The 15,450-nt window shown below is 39.1% G+C and overlaps 2 protein-coding genes across 4 annotated transcripts in view; one reads left to right on the forward strand and one right to left on the reverse strand.

Annotated features, from left to right (window-relative positions):
• LOC126260889 (protein HBS1) overlaps nucleotides 1–1,017 on the reverse strand; it is a 211,050-nt gene extending 210,033 nt beyond the window's left edge. The window contains exons 1-3 of one of the 2 annotated variants that reach the window (XM_049958333.1): nucleotides 793–984; nucleotides 634–702; nucleotides 230–547 (exon numbers count right to left, since the gene is read on the reverse strand). In XM_049958333.1, coding sequence (XP_049814290.1) covers nucleotides 230–547; nucleotides 634–702; nucleotides 793–835 — 430 coding nt within the window. In that variant the 5' untranslated portion in view covers nucleotides 836–984. Of the gene's footprint in view, nucleotides 1–229; nucleotides 548–633; nucleotides 703–792 lie in introns of both variants that reach the window. The other variant, XM_049958334.1, reaches the window with a different exon arrangement.
• A 30-nt stretch (nucleotides 1,018–1,047) lies between these two features.
• Nucleotides 1,048–15,450, forward strand: part of LOC126260890 (probable proline--tRNA ligase, mitochondrial) — a 126,774-nt gene continuing 112,371 nt past the window's right edge. The window contains exon 1 of one of the 2 annotated variants that reach the window (XM_049958335.1): nucleotides 1,048–1,376. In XM_049958335.1, the coding sequence (XP_049814292.1) occupies nucleotides 1,275–1,376 (102 nt within the window). In that variant the 5' untranslated portion in view covers nucleotides 1,048–1,274. The remainder of the gene's footprint in view (nucleotides 1,377–15,450) is intronic. The other variant, XM_049958336.1, reaches the window with a different exon arrangement.

Genomic DNA, 15,450 nt, shown 5'->3' on the forward strand with positions numbered 1-15,450 from the left:
TTAAACTAAAATCTCTAGGGAAAAGGGACATGGATAATGGACATTATCTGCATATAATATGAAACTATTTTTGATCAAAGGAAAAAGCTATCAGTGATTGATGGGGATGGAGTAGTGTCAGCATAAGCGAAAATGACAACCACATAATTCAATAACAATGTCAGATACATTAGCTGCAAATCACACTAAGAAACATGAGCTAAATTCAACAGTGTTAAACTGCACTCACCAGATTTGCTGGCTGAAGGTTCATAGGAAAGCAGTGCATCCAGAGATTTATTTAAGTCAAAACTATTCTTTAGAATTGTTTCAATAATTATAGTCTCTGGAATAGTGTCACCAATCACATTTCTAATTTCATCTAGGCACGATTGGAGCCTGACTTCCTCCAGCTCACTCAAATGAGGTTTCTGAAAGGTGTCAGATGATCTTCTGACACTGCCAATGCTTTCTTCTGTCTCATTTTCCTCAGCGATATTGTCAGATTCATCGAAGAAAGCGGAAATCTGTGTGGATTGTCTGTTTCTGTCGTACATGAACTGGGCAGCTATAAAGAAAATTTTCGATTACACATAATAAAACAACACGTCATTCCAACTTTGCATTCATACTTCCTTTTCGCGCGAAACTGACCATCACTAGGAGAAATGCAGTATTCGTCTTCAACAGACTGTCCATACTCATCATCATATCCATCATACTCTGGAACAATATCAGATATTTCGTCATGTACTTGACATGGGCAACAAATCAATTATCGAAAACGAGTAACATTAAACGCTATCAACTTACCATCGCTATAGTTCAAGGAACGAACATTTCTGTGCCGTGACATGTTGTCAGCAATATTAACATTATCAGTGTAAACAACTACTGCCACTGTCACTTGCAACACACTTATTACGTGCAGTCCTTTTGATACTATTTTATAAACACCAAAGCAGTTGATGAAAGGACACGATAACAGAAAACATTCAACAACTGCGTCACACACTCACGACATCTGTGTCAAGTACAAGCTGTTGGGTTAAGGACTTTCCTGGTATATTATAACCCAATGTGTCGCAGATATAAACATAAAAGATTAATGATTTTCAAGAAGGCAGCAAATATTTATTTGTGTAGATAGAAGCAATCTCTTGATCATGAGATAAATCCTGCAACAAATATTACAACTCTACATAGACTAGACATATCTTTACGCAAAACATTTCGTACCTACTACCTTGTGTTTACAAACTCTAGTGAGGTGGGAATACGAGAGGTTAAGAAATATGAGTTTTGCGAGAAATAAACTTTCGAAGCTATTTCGACCAGTAAATGTTCTTCCGAAAAACGTCGAAGTGCAATACGATGGAATTTCGAAGAGTCAGAAGGTATTTTTGAATTTTTAGGCAGTGTGATGTCAATCATGTGCAGTGACTTCTTTTTCTTTTCTTTTTTAATCACTAAATATTTGCTACATTTGAATATGCATTGCTGGTTTTGCATATCCGAACGCTTTGCACTAATAGCGTTTTATGGCATTGCAGCTTTAAAGATTCCATCCCCATCAATCAATTCACTTGATGTTAGTGCGTTTTTAATTCATTTAACTCATTAGTTTTGTTTGTTGATTAAATTACTCAGGCGATTCTGATGCGTGGTTCGATGCTGTACTGTCAATATTAAAGATGCTGCAGTTGCAAACTGCCGACTTTGTCGACATTTTAAAACAGTTCATGATGTTCCTTTTGTTCAAATACTTTTGTACTCCATCGTTCCGCTGTCTGTGACGCCTATCTCCGATGTTTCCATGGCAGGAACATAAATAATTAAAGAATAAGAGACGCGTGTCGGGCGAGGGGGAGAGTCTTACCTAACTTAACCATAGGTAGGACAGGTAAACACCACTGCAGTCACCGTGAACTTCAGTAGCCTAATGCCATTGAGGCTGTTACATAACATATCAAACAGATTTGGGATGCAGGCGTCTTTGTTAACTGGAAAAAAAAGGAAAAACGCAGTTTCAGTGTAAGCTACATGGCAATGAGATGCATAGCTGTTCTACATCTATACTCTATGAACCACTGTCAAGTGCATGACAGAGTGAATGTCAGTATAGCTTCTGTCTGCTTTCAAGAGTCTGCTGATGCTGTCAGTAGCAAACAATGTTTCTAGCATGAATGCATGTGTTGTTGTTAATGTACTCAGACAAGCTGTATTATTTTGGTAAGACTCTGTAGCTCCTTGTGGGAACAAAATGTTTTTAAACTTACAAAATACTTTCAGCAAAATTGTTTATCCATAAGAGTGTGGAAATACCTGACCCAACGGGTGGTAGTCGTGCTGATCAGGCCGTACATAGTTAACTCATTCATTCACGTATGGCTGTTTGCATGGATCCACTGAGTAGGGTGGTGCAGTGGTTAGCACACTAAAATTGCATTCGGGAGGATGATGGTTCAAACCTGTGCCTGGCCATCCTGATTTAGATTTTCAATGATTTTCCTAAATTGCTTAAGGTAAATTTTGTGATGGTTCCTTTGAAAATGCATGACCATTTTCCTTTGCCATCCTTCCCTAATCTGAGCTTATGCTCTATCTCTGATCATGTCATTGTCAATGGGACGTTAAACAATAATCTACTCCTCCTCCTCCCACTTGCATGGATCTCATCATAAAGGCCATTCTTCAAGAATGCTGACTGTGTCAAATTATACTTTAGTTAGTTGAAGCAGGCTCCTTCTGTAAAATATCCTAACAACAATTACATGCTAATCTGCTCACATCAATAATTATGAGAATTATTCTAGATTACTCTGTTGCTGTTTATTATCAGAAAAGAAACTACTTTTGGGAAAAACACTGTTCTTCCTGGTAGACTACCAAACTTCTCTTTGCTCCACCAATACTTCAAATTAAGCATTCATTTCCTCATTCATTCAGCTGTAGAGATTCTCTATTGTATGGGCTTAGATAAAACATGCATGATTTCCATTGTACAGGGTGTTTCAGAATGAATATATGGGTTTTAAGGCTTTGCAGCATTTATTACATTAAACTTAGAATTATAAATAATACATTAAATGAAAGAGCAACTCAAACCATTTTTCTTACATGTGTTCAAATTGAGCACCATTTCTCATACATCTAGTTGATAGGCGTGTTTTTCCCAAACCTTGATTAGTGAGTCTGGAGTGACTGCTGCAACATTGCTGATTTTGAAGTATGGTAGATCAGCTGGTAGTGGAGGCACATATGCATCATGCCTTGTGAACCCCATAGGTAAAAAATGGATGGTGACATGGTGTGACCACCCGTTGGGTCAGGTATTTCCACACTCTGATGGATAAACAATTTTGCTGAAAGTATTTTGTAAGTTTAAAAACATTTTGTTCCCACAAGGAGCTACAGAGTCTTACCAAAATAATACAGCTTGTCTGAGTATATTAACAACAACACGTGCATTCATGCTAGAAACATTGTTTGCTACTGACAGCATCAGCAGACTCTTGAAGGCAGACAGAAGCTATCCTGACATTCACTCTGTCATGCACTTCACAGTGGTTCATAGAGTAGAGATGTAGAACAGCTATGCATCTCATTGCCATGTAGCTTACACTGAAACTGTGTTTTTCCTTTTGGGAGGGATGTGCTTTCCTTATTTTCCATGCACCCCCCAAATTTTCTGCCAGAATATGGATTGATTGATTTCATTTCATGCTCCATAGGCCCAACTGTGCTGGGTTCACAAGGACATGGAACGAGTCAGTTTTTTACAAATACAATATGATAATCTTATAGCATATACAGACATTTGAGTACACAATTATATAAATATTTAAACAGTAAACTCTTTGAGCAGCAGTACAGAATAAAGACGGTACATATTTTCTTAGAGTCATTAATGTACTACAGAAAAACAGATACAGAACTCAAGTTAAATAACATTCTTAGTGACATTATGTCAACTTGTATTATATAATATTAACATTTTACAAATTATTTACTTAAAAATTCATGTAGACTGTAAAAAGCTTTTTCCAGCAGAAATATTTTTAGTGCTTTCTTGAACTTACTCTTGTTATGAATCTCTGTCTGTAATTCAGGAGGAAGAGCATTGAAGAGTTTTGTTCCAGTGTAGTGGACACCCTTTTGCGCCAAGCTCAAATTTCTATGCGTGCTGTGAATGTCATTCTTCCTCCATATGTTATGCTCATGATAATTACTGTTTGATTGAAATATCTCTATATCTTTACTGACAAAACATGTGAGAGAAAAAATAGTGTATTCAACGAGTGAGTGAAAAGCTATAGTATCCCACTTTTGCAGTGTTAGATTCAACACATGTAGTGACAACCCATAAAACATACTTAGCAGAGCTAAGCCTCTTACAGAGATCTATAACATGCGAAGAACAGTTCATTTTCTTGTCAATGTGCACTCCAAGAAATTTTGTTGTTTCCATACCAAACCACACAAAATGACGAAAAAAACCGACAACATAAAACTCCCCAAATTCCACTAAACACAATATCCTCTGGAATCGGACACTTCCCTTGACCTATATAGTTCAACAGCAGCTCCCGATCCCACAAATTGGAATCAAACACTTCCCTTGACCTATATAGCTCAGCAGCAACTCCCGATATTGGGACACCCACAGCCACAGCCACACATTGTAATGGAACACTTCCCTCAACCCCAACACACAAACAGGCACACACCCAGCTACAAACACACACACACACACACACACACACACACACACACACACACGCAGCCACAAACCAACGAAAAAATACACAACCAAAAGAAAGACCCAACCCACCCACCCACCCACCCACCCACACACACACACACACACACACACACACACACACAAAACCCAACCTCCCCCCCTCACCCCAAAATAAAATATCCATAAAAACCAAACGCAAAATAAAAAAAAAAATCTCAATCACTCACTACAACTCAACAAAAACTGCAACAAAATAGATCCTCCACAACTAAATCACAAACCAACACACTCCCCCCCTCCCCTCACAAACAGTACCAATAAATGATGAACCACTCCCCCCCCCCCCCCAAGCAGCAGCCACCCACCCACCCAACCCCTGCGAAGTTCTTACTTTTTAGAGGCGTGTTTTAAAATTTCATCTACAGCAGCAGGATTAAGGTGCATTTCTGAAATTGTGTTTGAATATACAGCTTGACAAAGAGTTACAGCTTCATCATCATTGGGCATGCAACCAATCTGTTGAGTTACTTTACTGGTAGGAAGTGTTTATTAAAAATCTCAGCTACACTTTTGGGGTTATCTGCTAGGGTACCTTCATATCTGATTCTATTTACACCTTCTTTGCTTGTTGTAGCTCTTCCTGTTTCTTTCTTTTTCTTTCTTGTTTTTTTTTCAAATTGTTTTTATTATTATTAGAATTATCTATTTTCTTCTCATAATAAAGGGCTATTAGTTTCTTTAAAATTTTACATTATGATCTATAGTGTTCCAATTTTTTTACATCTTTAGATAATCTTATTGCAGCATAATTTCCCTTTTGGTTTTACATGGCTGTTTCATACCTTTTGTAATCCAAGGCTTACTTACAGAATTAGAAGCACTGTTTCTGACCCATTTCTTGAGAAATATTTCTTCAAAAAGAGCACAGAATTCATTTATAAAACAGTTAAATTTAATATCAACATTATCAAGGCTACATACTAAAGACCAATCTGTTTGCTGCAATCTATGGTTGAAAGTTTCTTTTGCCTCTTTGTTCATTACTCGTATGAATTTCCATTGAGGAAGTGGCAAAGAAAACATTCAGTTTAGGAGAATCTCATTTGGGGATTAGATGTGCCTTGTATGTGTTCACATTCCCACTTAGGTGAAATGGCGATTCATCTCTGAAGACAACACAATCCAGAAAATCTTCATTGTCATGCAGCAACATTTCATTTGCAAAGTTGGCATGTAAACTGTAGTCTGTAAGCTTGTGAGTTTGTACCAAGTGCAAACAATAAGAACGTAGTTGTAAACATCTCCTTAAAAGTCTTCAGATAGACGTCACTGGAATTGCTAATTCATGAAAGCCTCCCGAACTGATTTCCTGGAGCTACGCATGAAAATCTCTTACTCATTCTGTATGTTCTTCAGTCTTTCTTGATCATTCTGTACTCTTTCCTTTGCACACAAACAAAACTGTTTGAATTGCTGTTTCTTTTGATGTATTAGTCACAATTGTAAGTCGAACATAATAAATGCTGCAAAGCCTTGAAGCATCCTGTATTTGTACATACAACATTACATGTGCATCTCTTAATACTCTTAAAACTTTATCATCCTTAGATGTATACTCATCATCAATGCATGCAACTGCCACTATTATATCTTAACAAAATGAAAAAGAAAATTTGGTTAAATCACACTTGAATGCTCACATAAATTCACACTCTTATCTTGACAGTTAATTTACTTCTGTTACCTACACCAACACACTCACTTCCACCAGTACCTTCTCACCTACCTTCCAACCTTCTCTTAAGTTCTCTTGCATGCCTTGTGGGACCAGCTCTCCTGGAAACACTCCCAATTTCAAGTCCCATTCTGGTACTCAGTTTTAACGTGCAAGGAAGCTTCAAGTTTATTACAGTTATTACAATGAATCCTGTGGTATTACATAGATAGCATTAATTAATTTCTTATTAAGATATGTATACCTGAGGTTCTATTACAGAAAAATGAAGTGTAAGCATGCTTACATTAATAAAATATAAACATCCACACAAATAAGGATCTGGTATTTATCTGAGTGTTACAGGCGCATGTACATTGTACATATGGATCACGAACTGTTCTGTAAATGTAGAATGACCCTTGCAATAGGAACTGCCTTCAATTTTTTAAGGAAAACAAAGTGCTGACCATCCACTTGATACTTAATTTATGAAAAGGGTTTTTTTTTTTTAATTTAGACATCCTAAAAAATTATTTTAATGCTTCTTTGTTCAGATACTGGCAACATACTGGCGCACACCATCACAAATTGGTCACTGATCCGAAATATTTTGTAACATCCATCCTAGCTATCTGCTGATCAGCCAATTTTTGCACCTATTTCTTCATCTTTAGAGGTTGTGTGAAACTAAATAAAGCTCATTTTACTGAATTTAACAGATAGACTATGTTAAACCAGCCCATAATATCAATAAAAAAACTTTATTTTGTGACGTCTCAGCTTTGTCCAATGAATTATCAATCAGCAAAGGTTTACTTTCAGTATTCTGTACAAAGAAGTAGATTGTTAGTAAAAATAATATATGTATAGTAGGGACCCGGAACAACCTTGAGGCACTTCACATATGATGATAACCCATGTTGTTGATGCTGGACATCATCTTCACTATCCAATAAAAATTTCTGAGGTACAAATCAAGCTACTTCTGTGCTGCACTACTTATGTGTTGTACTTAACTTTCTGTAAAACCCTGTGTCCGTTAAGAGACTTCTACCAAATGTTTTGTTATCGATCAGCCAGAACATTATGACCATCGACCTACTATCAATATAAACCCATCCAGGTGATAGCAACATCACCTGGCAAGGAATGAACACCAGTCAGACACACACACGTTGCCTGTGGTATCAGTGAGCATGCTGTCCATGTGTGGAATGGGGAAGGTGCACAGTCTATCTGAGTTTGACCGAGGGCAGATTTCAATGGCCCGGAGGCTTGGCACGAGCATTTTGGAAACCGCAGGACTTGTCAGGTGTTAAAGGAGTGCTGTGGTGAGCATCTTCAACATGTGTTGAAACCAAGGTAAAACCACATCCAGACGTTGTGGGGTTGGGTAGCCATCCTTCATTGCAGGCGTTGGATGTCATAGGCTGGGCAGATTAGTAAAACAAGACAGGCGGCCAACTGTTGTGGAACTAACATCAGACTTTAATGCTGGGCGGAGTAAAAGTGTGTCTGAACACACATTGCATTGAACACTCCTAACGATGAATCTCCGTAGCCGATGATCCATGCGTGTGCCAATGTTAGCACATGGGTACATGACCATTGGCACTGGATGTTGGTGCAGTGGTAGAGCATTGCTTGGTCTGATGAATCCCGATACCTTCTTCGTCAAGTGGATGGAAGGGCATGAATCCATCATCTTCCAGGAGAACAGCTCCTTGACACCTGTACTGTGGGACAGATACAAGCTGGCGGCATATTCATTATGCTCTGGGTAACATCCATGAGTCCAGTGGAGCTCGTCCAAGGCACCACAATGGTCAATAAGTATCATACACTGGTTGCAGACCATGTACACCCTTTCGTGACGATCGTGTTTCCCGATGCCAGTGGCATTTTTCAACAAGATAATGTGCCATGGCACAAGGCCAGAAGTGTGATGGAGTGGTCTGAGTAGCGCAGCAGTGAGTGCCAGTTGATGTGCTGGCCCCCAACTCGCCAGATCTGAACCTGATCAAAGACATCTGGGATGTGCTTGAACGTGGCATCAAAGCTCATCGACCCCCTCCCTGGAATTTCTGGGAATTAGGTGACTTGTGTGTGCAGAAGTGGTACCAGCTCCTTCCAGCAACCTATCAAGGCCTCATTGCTTACTTGCCATGACCAGCCTCTGTTATCCATGCCAAAGGTGGACATACCAGCTAGTAGGTAGGTGGTCATAATGTTCTAGCTGATTACTGCATAAAATTCTTACTGTGAGCTTCTCTAGATAAATACTTTTTGCCCTTAGCTGCATAAACTTCTAAGACTGAGTAGAAGTAACTGGCAAGTCATTGTATGTGGACATTTTATCTCGGCTAGTACTGATTTAGGGCACTTAGAGTCGATGAGCTCTGATGCCACTTTCAATCACATCTCAGATGTCTTTGATCAGGTTCAGACCTGGTGAACTGGGGGGGGGGGGGGGGGGGGGGCAGCACATCAACTGGAACTCACCACTGTGTTCCTCAAACCACTCCGTCACACTCCTGGCCTTGTGACATGACACATTATCGTGTTGAAAAAGGAAACTGTATCTACTATGTAGGAACAGCTCTGATGTTAGCATTGTAATGCATTACAAAGAATATTGCAAACATTGAAGCAAGTAATCGAGAAATAGGAACAGCTTTACTGTGAGAAAAAGACAATTACATTGGGCAACAAAATAAAAACTATATGGGATATAATGAAGAAAGAGACAGGAGGGGCCAAAAAAAGAAGAGGAACAGATAGCTCTAAAAAATAAATGAAACTTTGGTAACAAGTGCATGTAGTGTTTCCAACATCTTAAACAAGCACTTCATTTCTGTTACTGACAGCTTGGGGTTGTCAGGTTCAATGAGCAGTGCAATGGATCATCTGAGACCAGACTTTAAAAATAACTTCAGTAAAATGTAAATGACACTCACGTCTCCCAAAGAAGTAGCATCCATCATAAAATCCATAAAATCTAAGTATTCTAGTGGGTATGGTAACATACCAATGAAGTTAATCAAAGAGTGCTCAAGCAAGTTGAGTTCTGTCTGAAGTTACTTGTGTAATCAGTCTCTTATCAGCAGAACATTTCCATACTGGTGCAAATATGCTGAAGTTAAGCCTCTTTACAAGAATAAGGATAAAGAGATGCCATAAACTATCAACCAATTTCATTTTTGCCGGCTTTCTCAAAAATATTTGAAAAGGTTGTGTTCAAGCGTCTCCTTAAATATCTTACTGCAAATAATATACCATCAAAGTCACCATTTGGATTTCTTAAGGATTCTGATATAGAGAAAGCTATTTACACTTACAGTGAGAATGTACTTAATTAATTAGGTGACAAATTAGAGGCTACTGTCATTTTCTGTGACCTGTCAAAAGCCTTTGACTGAGCGAATCACACCATTCTCTTAAGTAAATTAGAATGTTATGGTGTCACCAGCAGTGCTGCGATGTGGTTTGATCCTTACCTAACTAACAGGAGACAAAGGGTGTCATTACAAAATACCTCTGCAATAAGCAGTCAGTCTTCATCTGATTGGGAATTAATTACATGTGGTGTCCCTCAAGGTTCCATCTTGGGTCCATTGCTTTTTCTTGTGTTCATTAATGACCTCTCATCTGTCACATTGCCAGATGCTAAGTGTGTTTTGTTTGCAGATGATACAAACATTGCAATAAGTAGCAAGTCAAGTACAGATTTAGAAATAGCTGCTAGTTAAATTTTCACTGACATTGATAAATGGTTTAAAGCGAATTCACTGTCATTAGACTTTGAAAAGGCCCACTATATGCAGTTCGGAACCTGTAAGAGATTTCCTTCCAGTATGTGTACAACATATGAAGACACGCAGATTGAAGATGTTGACAGTGTTAAATTTCTGGGATTACAACCCAATAATAAATTCAGTTGGGAAGGGCATACCACAGAATTGATTAAGTGCCTAAACAAGTCTGTATTTGCAGTTAGATGTAGGAGATATAAATTTAGAAAAACTTGCATGCTTTGCTTACTTTGATTCTGTTATGTCATACGGGATCATATTCTGGGGTAACTCATCAAACCGAGCAAAAGCTTTTAGCATTCAAAAGCATGTAATAAGAACCATTTGTGGTGTAAATTCAAGAACATCATTTAGAAACCTGTTCAAAGAACTTCGTATTCTAACCCCTGCTTCTTTATTCCTTAATGAAATTTGTTGCAAGTAATATATCTCCATTTCCAACCAATGGGTCAATACATAGTATCAATATTGGGATTAAGAACGATCTACATAAAGACCTAAAATCACTTATCTTGGTCCAAAAAGGGCTCCAATATTCAGGAACCCACATTTTCAATAAATCGCCAACAACCATTAAAAACTTAGTTTCAGATAAAGCACAGTTTAAACAGAGTTTGAAAGACTTTTTGACAGGCAACTCCTACTAAATAGATGAATATCTTAACAGAGACTGTTAGGCCAGCTTAAGTAAAAAGTTTGCTAGATTTCAGTTTTGACAGCAGTTGGTCACAACAGTCAAGATTAGGTATTTTGTGTGTGATAAATATATTAATAGTGCATAACAACGTTTCATTCTGACAGCATATTAATTCTGTAAATAGCTGTTCCAGTTTACTGTATTGCATTCACCTATTTTGACAATCCCCTGACAAATGATCAGGGTAGTAAGTATTATATTCAATGTTTTATGTTTTTTATGCTATACTTTCTGACATGTTCCACTCCCACGAGAATCATCTTGTTTTTTGGCTCTATGAAATGAAAACTGAATCTAATCTAATCTAATCTATTGATGTATCTAAAAACAAAGATGATGTGACTTACCAAACGAAAGCGCTGACATGTTGATAGACACACAAACAAACACAAACATACACACAAAATTCAAGCTTTTGCAACCAACAGTTGCTTCATCAGGAAAGAGGGAAAGAGAGGGAAAGACGAAAGGACGTGGATTTTAAGGGAGAGGGTAAGGAGTCATTCCAATCCCGGGAGCGGAAAGACTTACCTTAGGGGGAACAAAGAACAGGTATACACTTGCACACACACACACACACACACACACACACACACACACATCCATCTGCACATACACAGACACAAGCAGACATTTGTAAATGCAAAGAGTTTGGGCAGAGATGTCAGTCGAGGTGGAAGTACAGAGGCAAAGATGTTGTTGTGGGTAACGAGAAGAGAGGATATACTGAAGGGCAAGTTCCCATCTCTGGAGATCTGACAGGTTGGTGTTAGTGGGAAGTATCCAGATGACCCAGACGGTGTAACACTGTGCCAAGATGTGCTGGCCGTGCACATCCCTGGGTTTGATGTGGACGGACATGTGAAGCTGGCCATTGGACAGATGGAGGTCAACGTCAAGGAAAGTGGCATGGGATTTGGAGTAGGACCAGGTGAATCTGATGGAACCAAAGGAGTTGAGGTTGGAGAGGAAATTCTGGAGTTCTTCTTCACTGTGAGTCCAGATCATGAAGATGTCATAAATAAATATGTACCAAACTTTGGGTTGGCAGGCCTGGGTAACCAAGAAGGCATCCTCTAAGCGACCCATAAATAGGTTGGCGTACGAGGGGGCCATACTGGTACCCATGGCTGTTCCCTTTAATTGTTGGTATGTCTGGCCTTCGAAAGTGAAGAAGTTGTGAGTCAGGATGAAGCTGGCTAAGGTAATGAGGAAAGAGGTTTTAGGTAGGGTGGCAGGTGATCGGCATGAAAGGAAGTGCTCCATCGCAGCAAGGCCAACAAGCAACAGTACCTCCATTATGACAGCTGCCACCCATTCCACATCAAACGGTCCCTTCCCTACAGCCTAGGTCTTCGTGGCAAACGAATCTGCTCCAGTCCGGAATCCCTGAACCATTACACCAACAACCTGAAAACAGCTTTCTCATCCTGCAAATACCCTCCCTACCTGGTACAGAAGCAAATAACCAGAGCCACTTCCTCATCCCCTCAAACCCAGAACCTCCCACAGAACCCCTATAGTGCACCACTTGTGACGATACTTTCCGGGACTGGATCAGACTCTGAATGTGGCTCTCCAGCAGGGATACGACTTCCTCAAATCCTGCCCTGAAATGAGATGCATCCTTCATGAAATCCTCCCCGCTCCACCAAGAGTGTCTTTCCGCCGTCCACCTAACCTTCGTAACCTCTTGGTTCATCCCCATGAAATCCCCAAACCACCTTCCCTACCCTCTGGCTCCTACCCTTGTAACCACCCCCGGTGTAAAACCTGTCCCATGCACCCTCCCACCACCACCTATTCCAGGCCTGTAACCTGGAAGGTGTACACAATCAAAGGCAGAGCCACGCGTGAAAGCACCCACGTGATTTACCAACTGACCTGCCTACACTGTGAAGCTTTCTATGTGGGAATGACCAGCAACAAACTGTCCATTTGCATGAATGGACACAGGCAGACAGTGTTTGTTGGTAATGAGGATCAACGTGTGGCTAAACATGCCTTGGTGCACGGCCAGCACATCTTGGCACAGTGTTACACCATCCGGGTCATCTGGATACTTCCCACTAACACCAACCTGTCAGAACTCCGGAGATGGGAACTTGCCCTTCAGTATATCCTCTCTTCTCATTACCCACCAGGCCTCAACCTCCGCTAATTTCAAGTTGCCGCCGCTGCCCAAACTCTTTGCCTTTACAAATGTCTGCTTGTGTCTGTGTATGTGCGGATGGATATGTGTGTGTGTGAGAGTGTATACCTGTCCTTTTTTCCCCCTAAGGTAAGTCTTTCCACTCCCGGGATTGGAATGACTCCTTACCCTCTCCCTTGAAACCCACATCCTTTAGTCTTTCCCTCTCCTTCCCTCTTTCCTGATGAAGCAACCGTTGATTGCGAAAGCTTGAATTTTGTGTGTATGTTTGTGTTTGTTTGTGTGTCTATCAACATGCCAGCACTTTCGTTTGGTAAGTCACATCATCTTTGTTTTTAGATATATTTTTCCCACGTGGAATGTTTCCCTCTATTATATTCTAATCTATTGATGTTCAGCTATCCCACGTGGAATGTTTCCCTCTATTATATTCTAATCTATTGATGTTCAGCTATGTTACCTACAGTAAAGTTTTGTAGTAGATTAGAGGAACATTGCACAACAGCAGTTGACAGTTTATTTATAAATCCAACTTCTTTCATGAAATAGGTATAAGGAGAAAGTACAGTGGCACATTCTGGTCCCAGATGGACCAGTCTGGCCCAACCAAGGGCTCTATTACTCTCTGCCAATGGCGTAACTGGGTGTGATATGGAGGGGTACATGTCCAGCACACCACTGTTCCAGCTGTTGTCAGTTTTCTTGACCTTGGAACCATTACTAATTGGTTGAGTAGCTCCCAAGATGCCCTCATGAGATGCCAGTCAGCCACACTGACCACTCAGATGTGAAGCTGGACAAATAGGTATGAGTGTCACGGAAAATAGTTTATCTGATAATGATAGTCAATGAGCAGCAATATAACATCCCCACCAATTAGGTTAAGTTAAGAAGAGAAAAAGCACAAATTCATATATGGCAATTTATAATGCTATTCACAGGGAATTTAAAGAATGAACAATGAAAAGATGTTTACCAAGGATAGACAGTAGATGAGAAATTGCATTCTCGTTAAAAAAAAAATAATACAAAACTTTTGAGACCAGGTTCCCTTTACAGCAAGCAAATCAGGGACAGTTACAGAAGGAGCCATTAATAGGGTCTGAAACTAAATTACCCTGTGCAGAAAGAGAGTCATTTGTAAAGCAGGTGACAAACTCTGATCAAGAATTGTGGTGCAGAATTCACCATTTCAGAAAAATAGCAAAAAATATATCTTATGCACAAAAACTTAAAAACTCTGAGAACAAAGCAAGGGCAATTATTAATATTATTAGGGTGAAACAAATAAACTTACTATAGAAAATATTCAAACCCCTGATCGTAGCTACAGTGGGACAGATGTTAAATTCAAATTGTTGGCCACTAAATTCAGTTAATTATTCCAAATAGTAGCTGAAAACCAGAGACAAAAAATAGGCTGTTGACAGCAGATCTTTTACACTTACGTAGACAGGCATTTTCGTATTCCAACAGCATAAATCATTTTTATTAAAGCAGCTGTAAAAGAGATGGCAAAGATCATTAGGTCACTGAAAATCAATAACCGAGGTACATGTTTTCTTATATGCTGTAAGTCTTTAGCTAATTTATTTCATTCTGCAGATGTAACTGTTGTTTTTCTTATTGTGAGTCGATTAGAATATTTATACAAGCTGTAGTTGTGGCTTGTCTCATAGCCTTGTGTAGCAAAACACGACAGAATTTCTGGGATCAATAAAAAAGAAATAAAATCGGTAACGCTCAATGTGCCAAGGTGTATTGCCTGAAAGGCTGAAGTACCTAGTTGTAATATCTATTTATAAATGGAAGATAAGTTAATGGTCTCTAATTATACACCTATATCTTTCCTTCCTGTGTTCCAAAACATAGAACAAATAAATTTGGAAAAAGCATATTTGTGCCATCAGCTGTACAATTTTATGTTTATTATCTACCGGTTTTGATTGTTACAATCATCTTCAAGGAGAAAAATGTTGTACATCAATGGATCAAATATACATTTCTATCATATATGAGCCAAACAAATGTATAATATATATAATTATCATAGGTTCTGTCTTAACACACTCCATATAAACACACTGTGCCTTGGCACAGTTACAGTAAAAATAAAAACTGAGAAGTCAGCTTACAACAGAATACCAAACCACCTTGCTGAAAATAACCTTTTAACAGCAGCTTAGTTTGGTTTCTGTAAAGGATTCTTATTGAGAAAATGATATGTAATCACTTGTTTAGCATTTTATGTGATCTTGTCAATGGCTTAAGCTGTGTAGACCGTAAAAATCCACGAGGGAAACTAAAATATTGTTTTGTTAAAGACATTGAGCCCCATTTTATGTGTAT

This window comes from Schistocerca nitens, chromosome 5 (genome assembly GCF_023898315.1).
Source record: "Schistocerca nitens isolate TAMUIC-IGC-003100 chromosome 5, iqSchNite1.1, whole genome shotgun sequence".
Lineage (NCBI taxonomy): Eukaryota > Metazoa > Arthropoda > Insecta > Orthoptera > Acrididae > Schistocerca > Schistocerca nitens.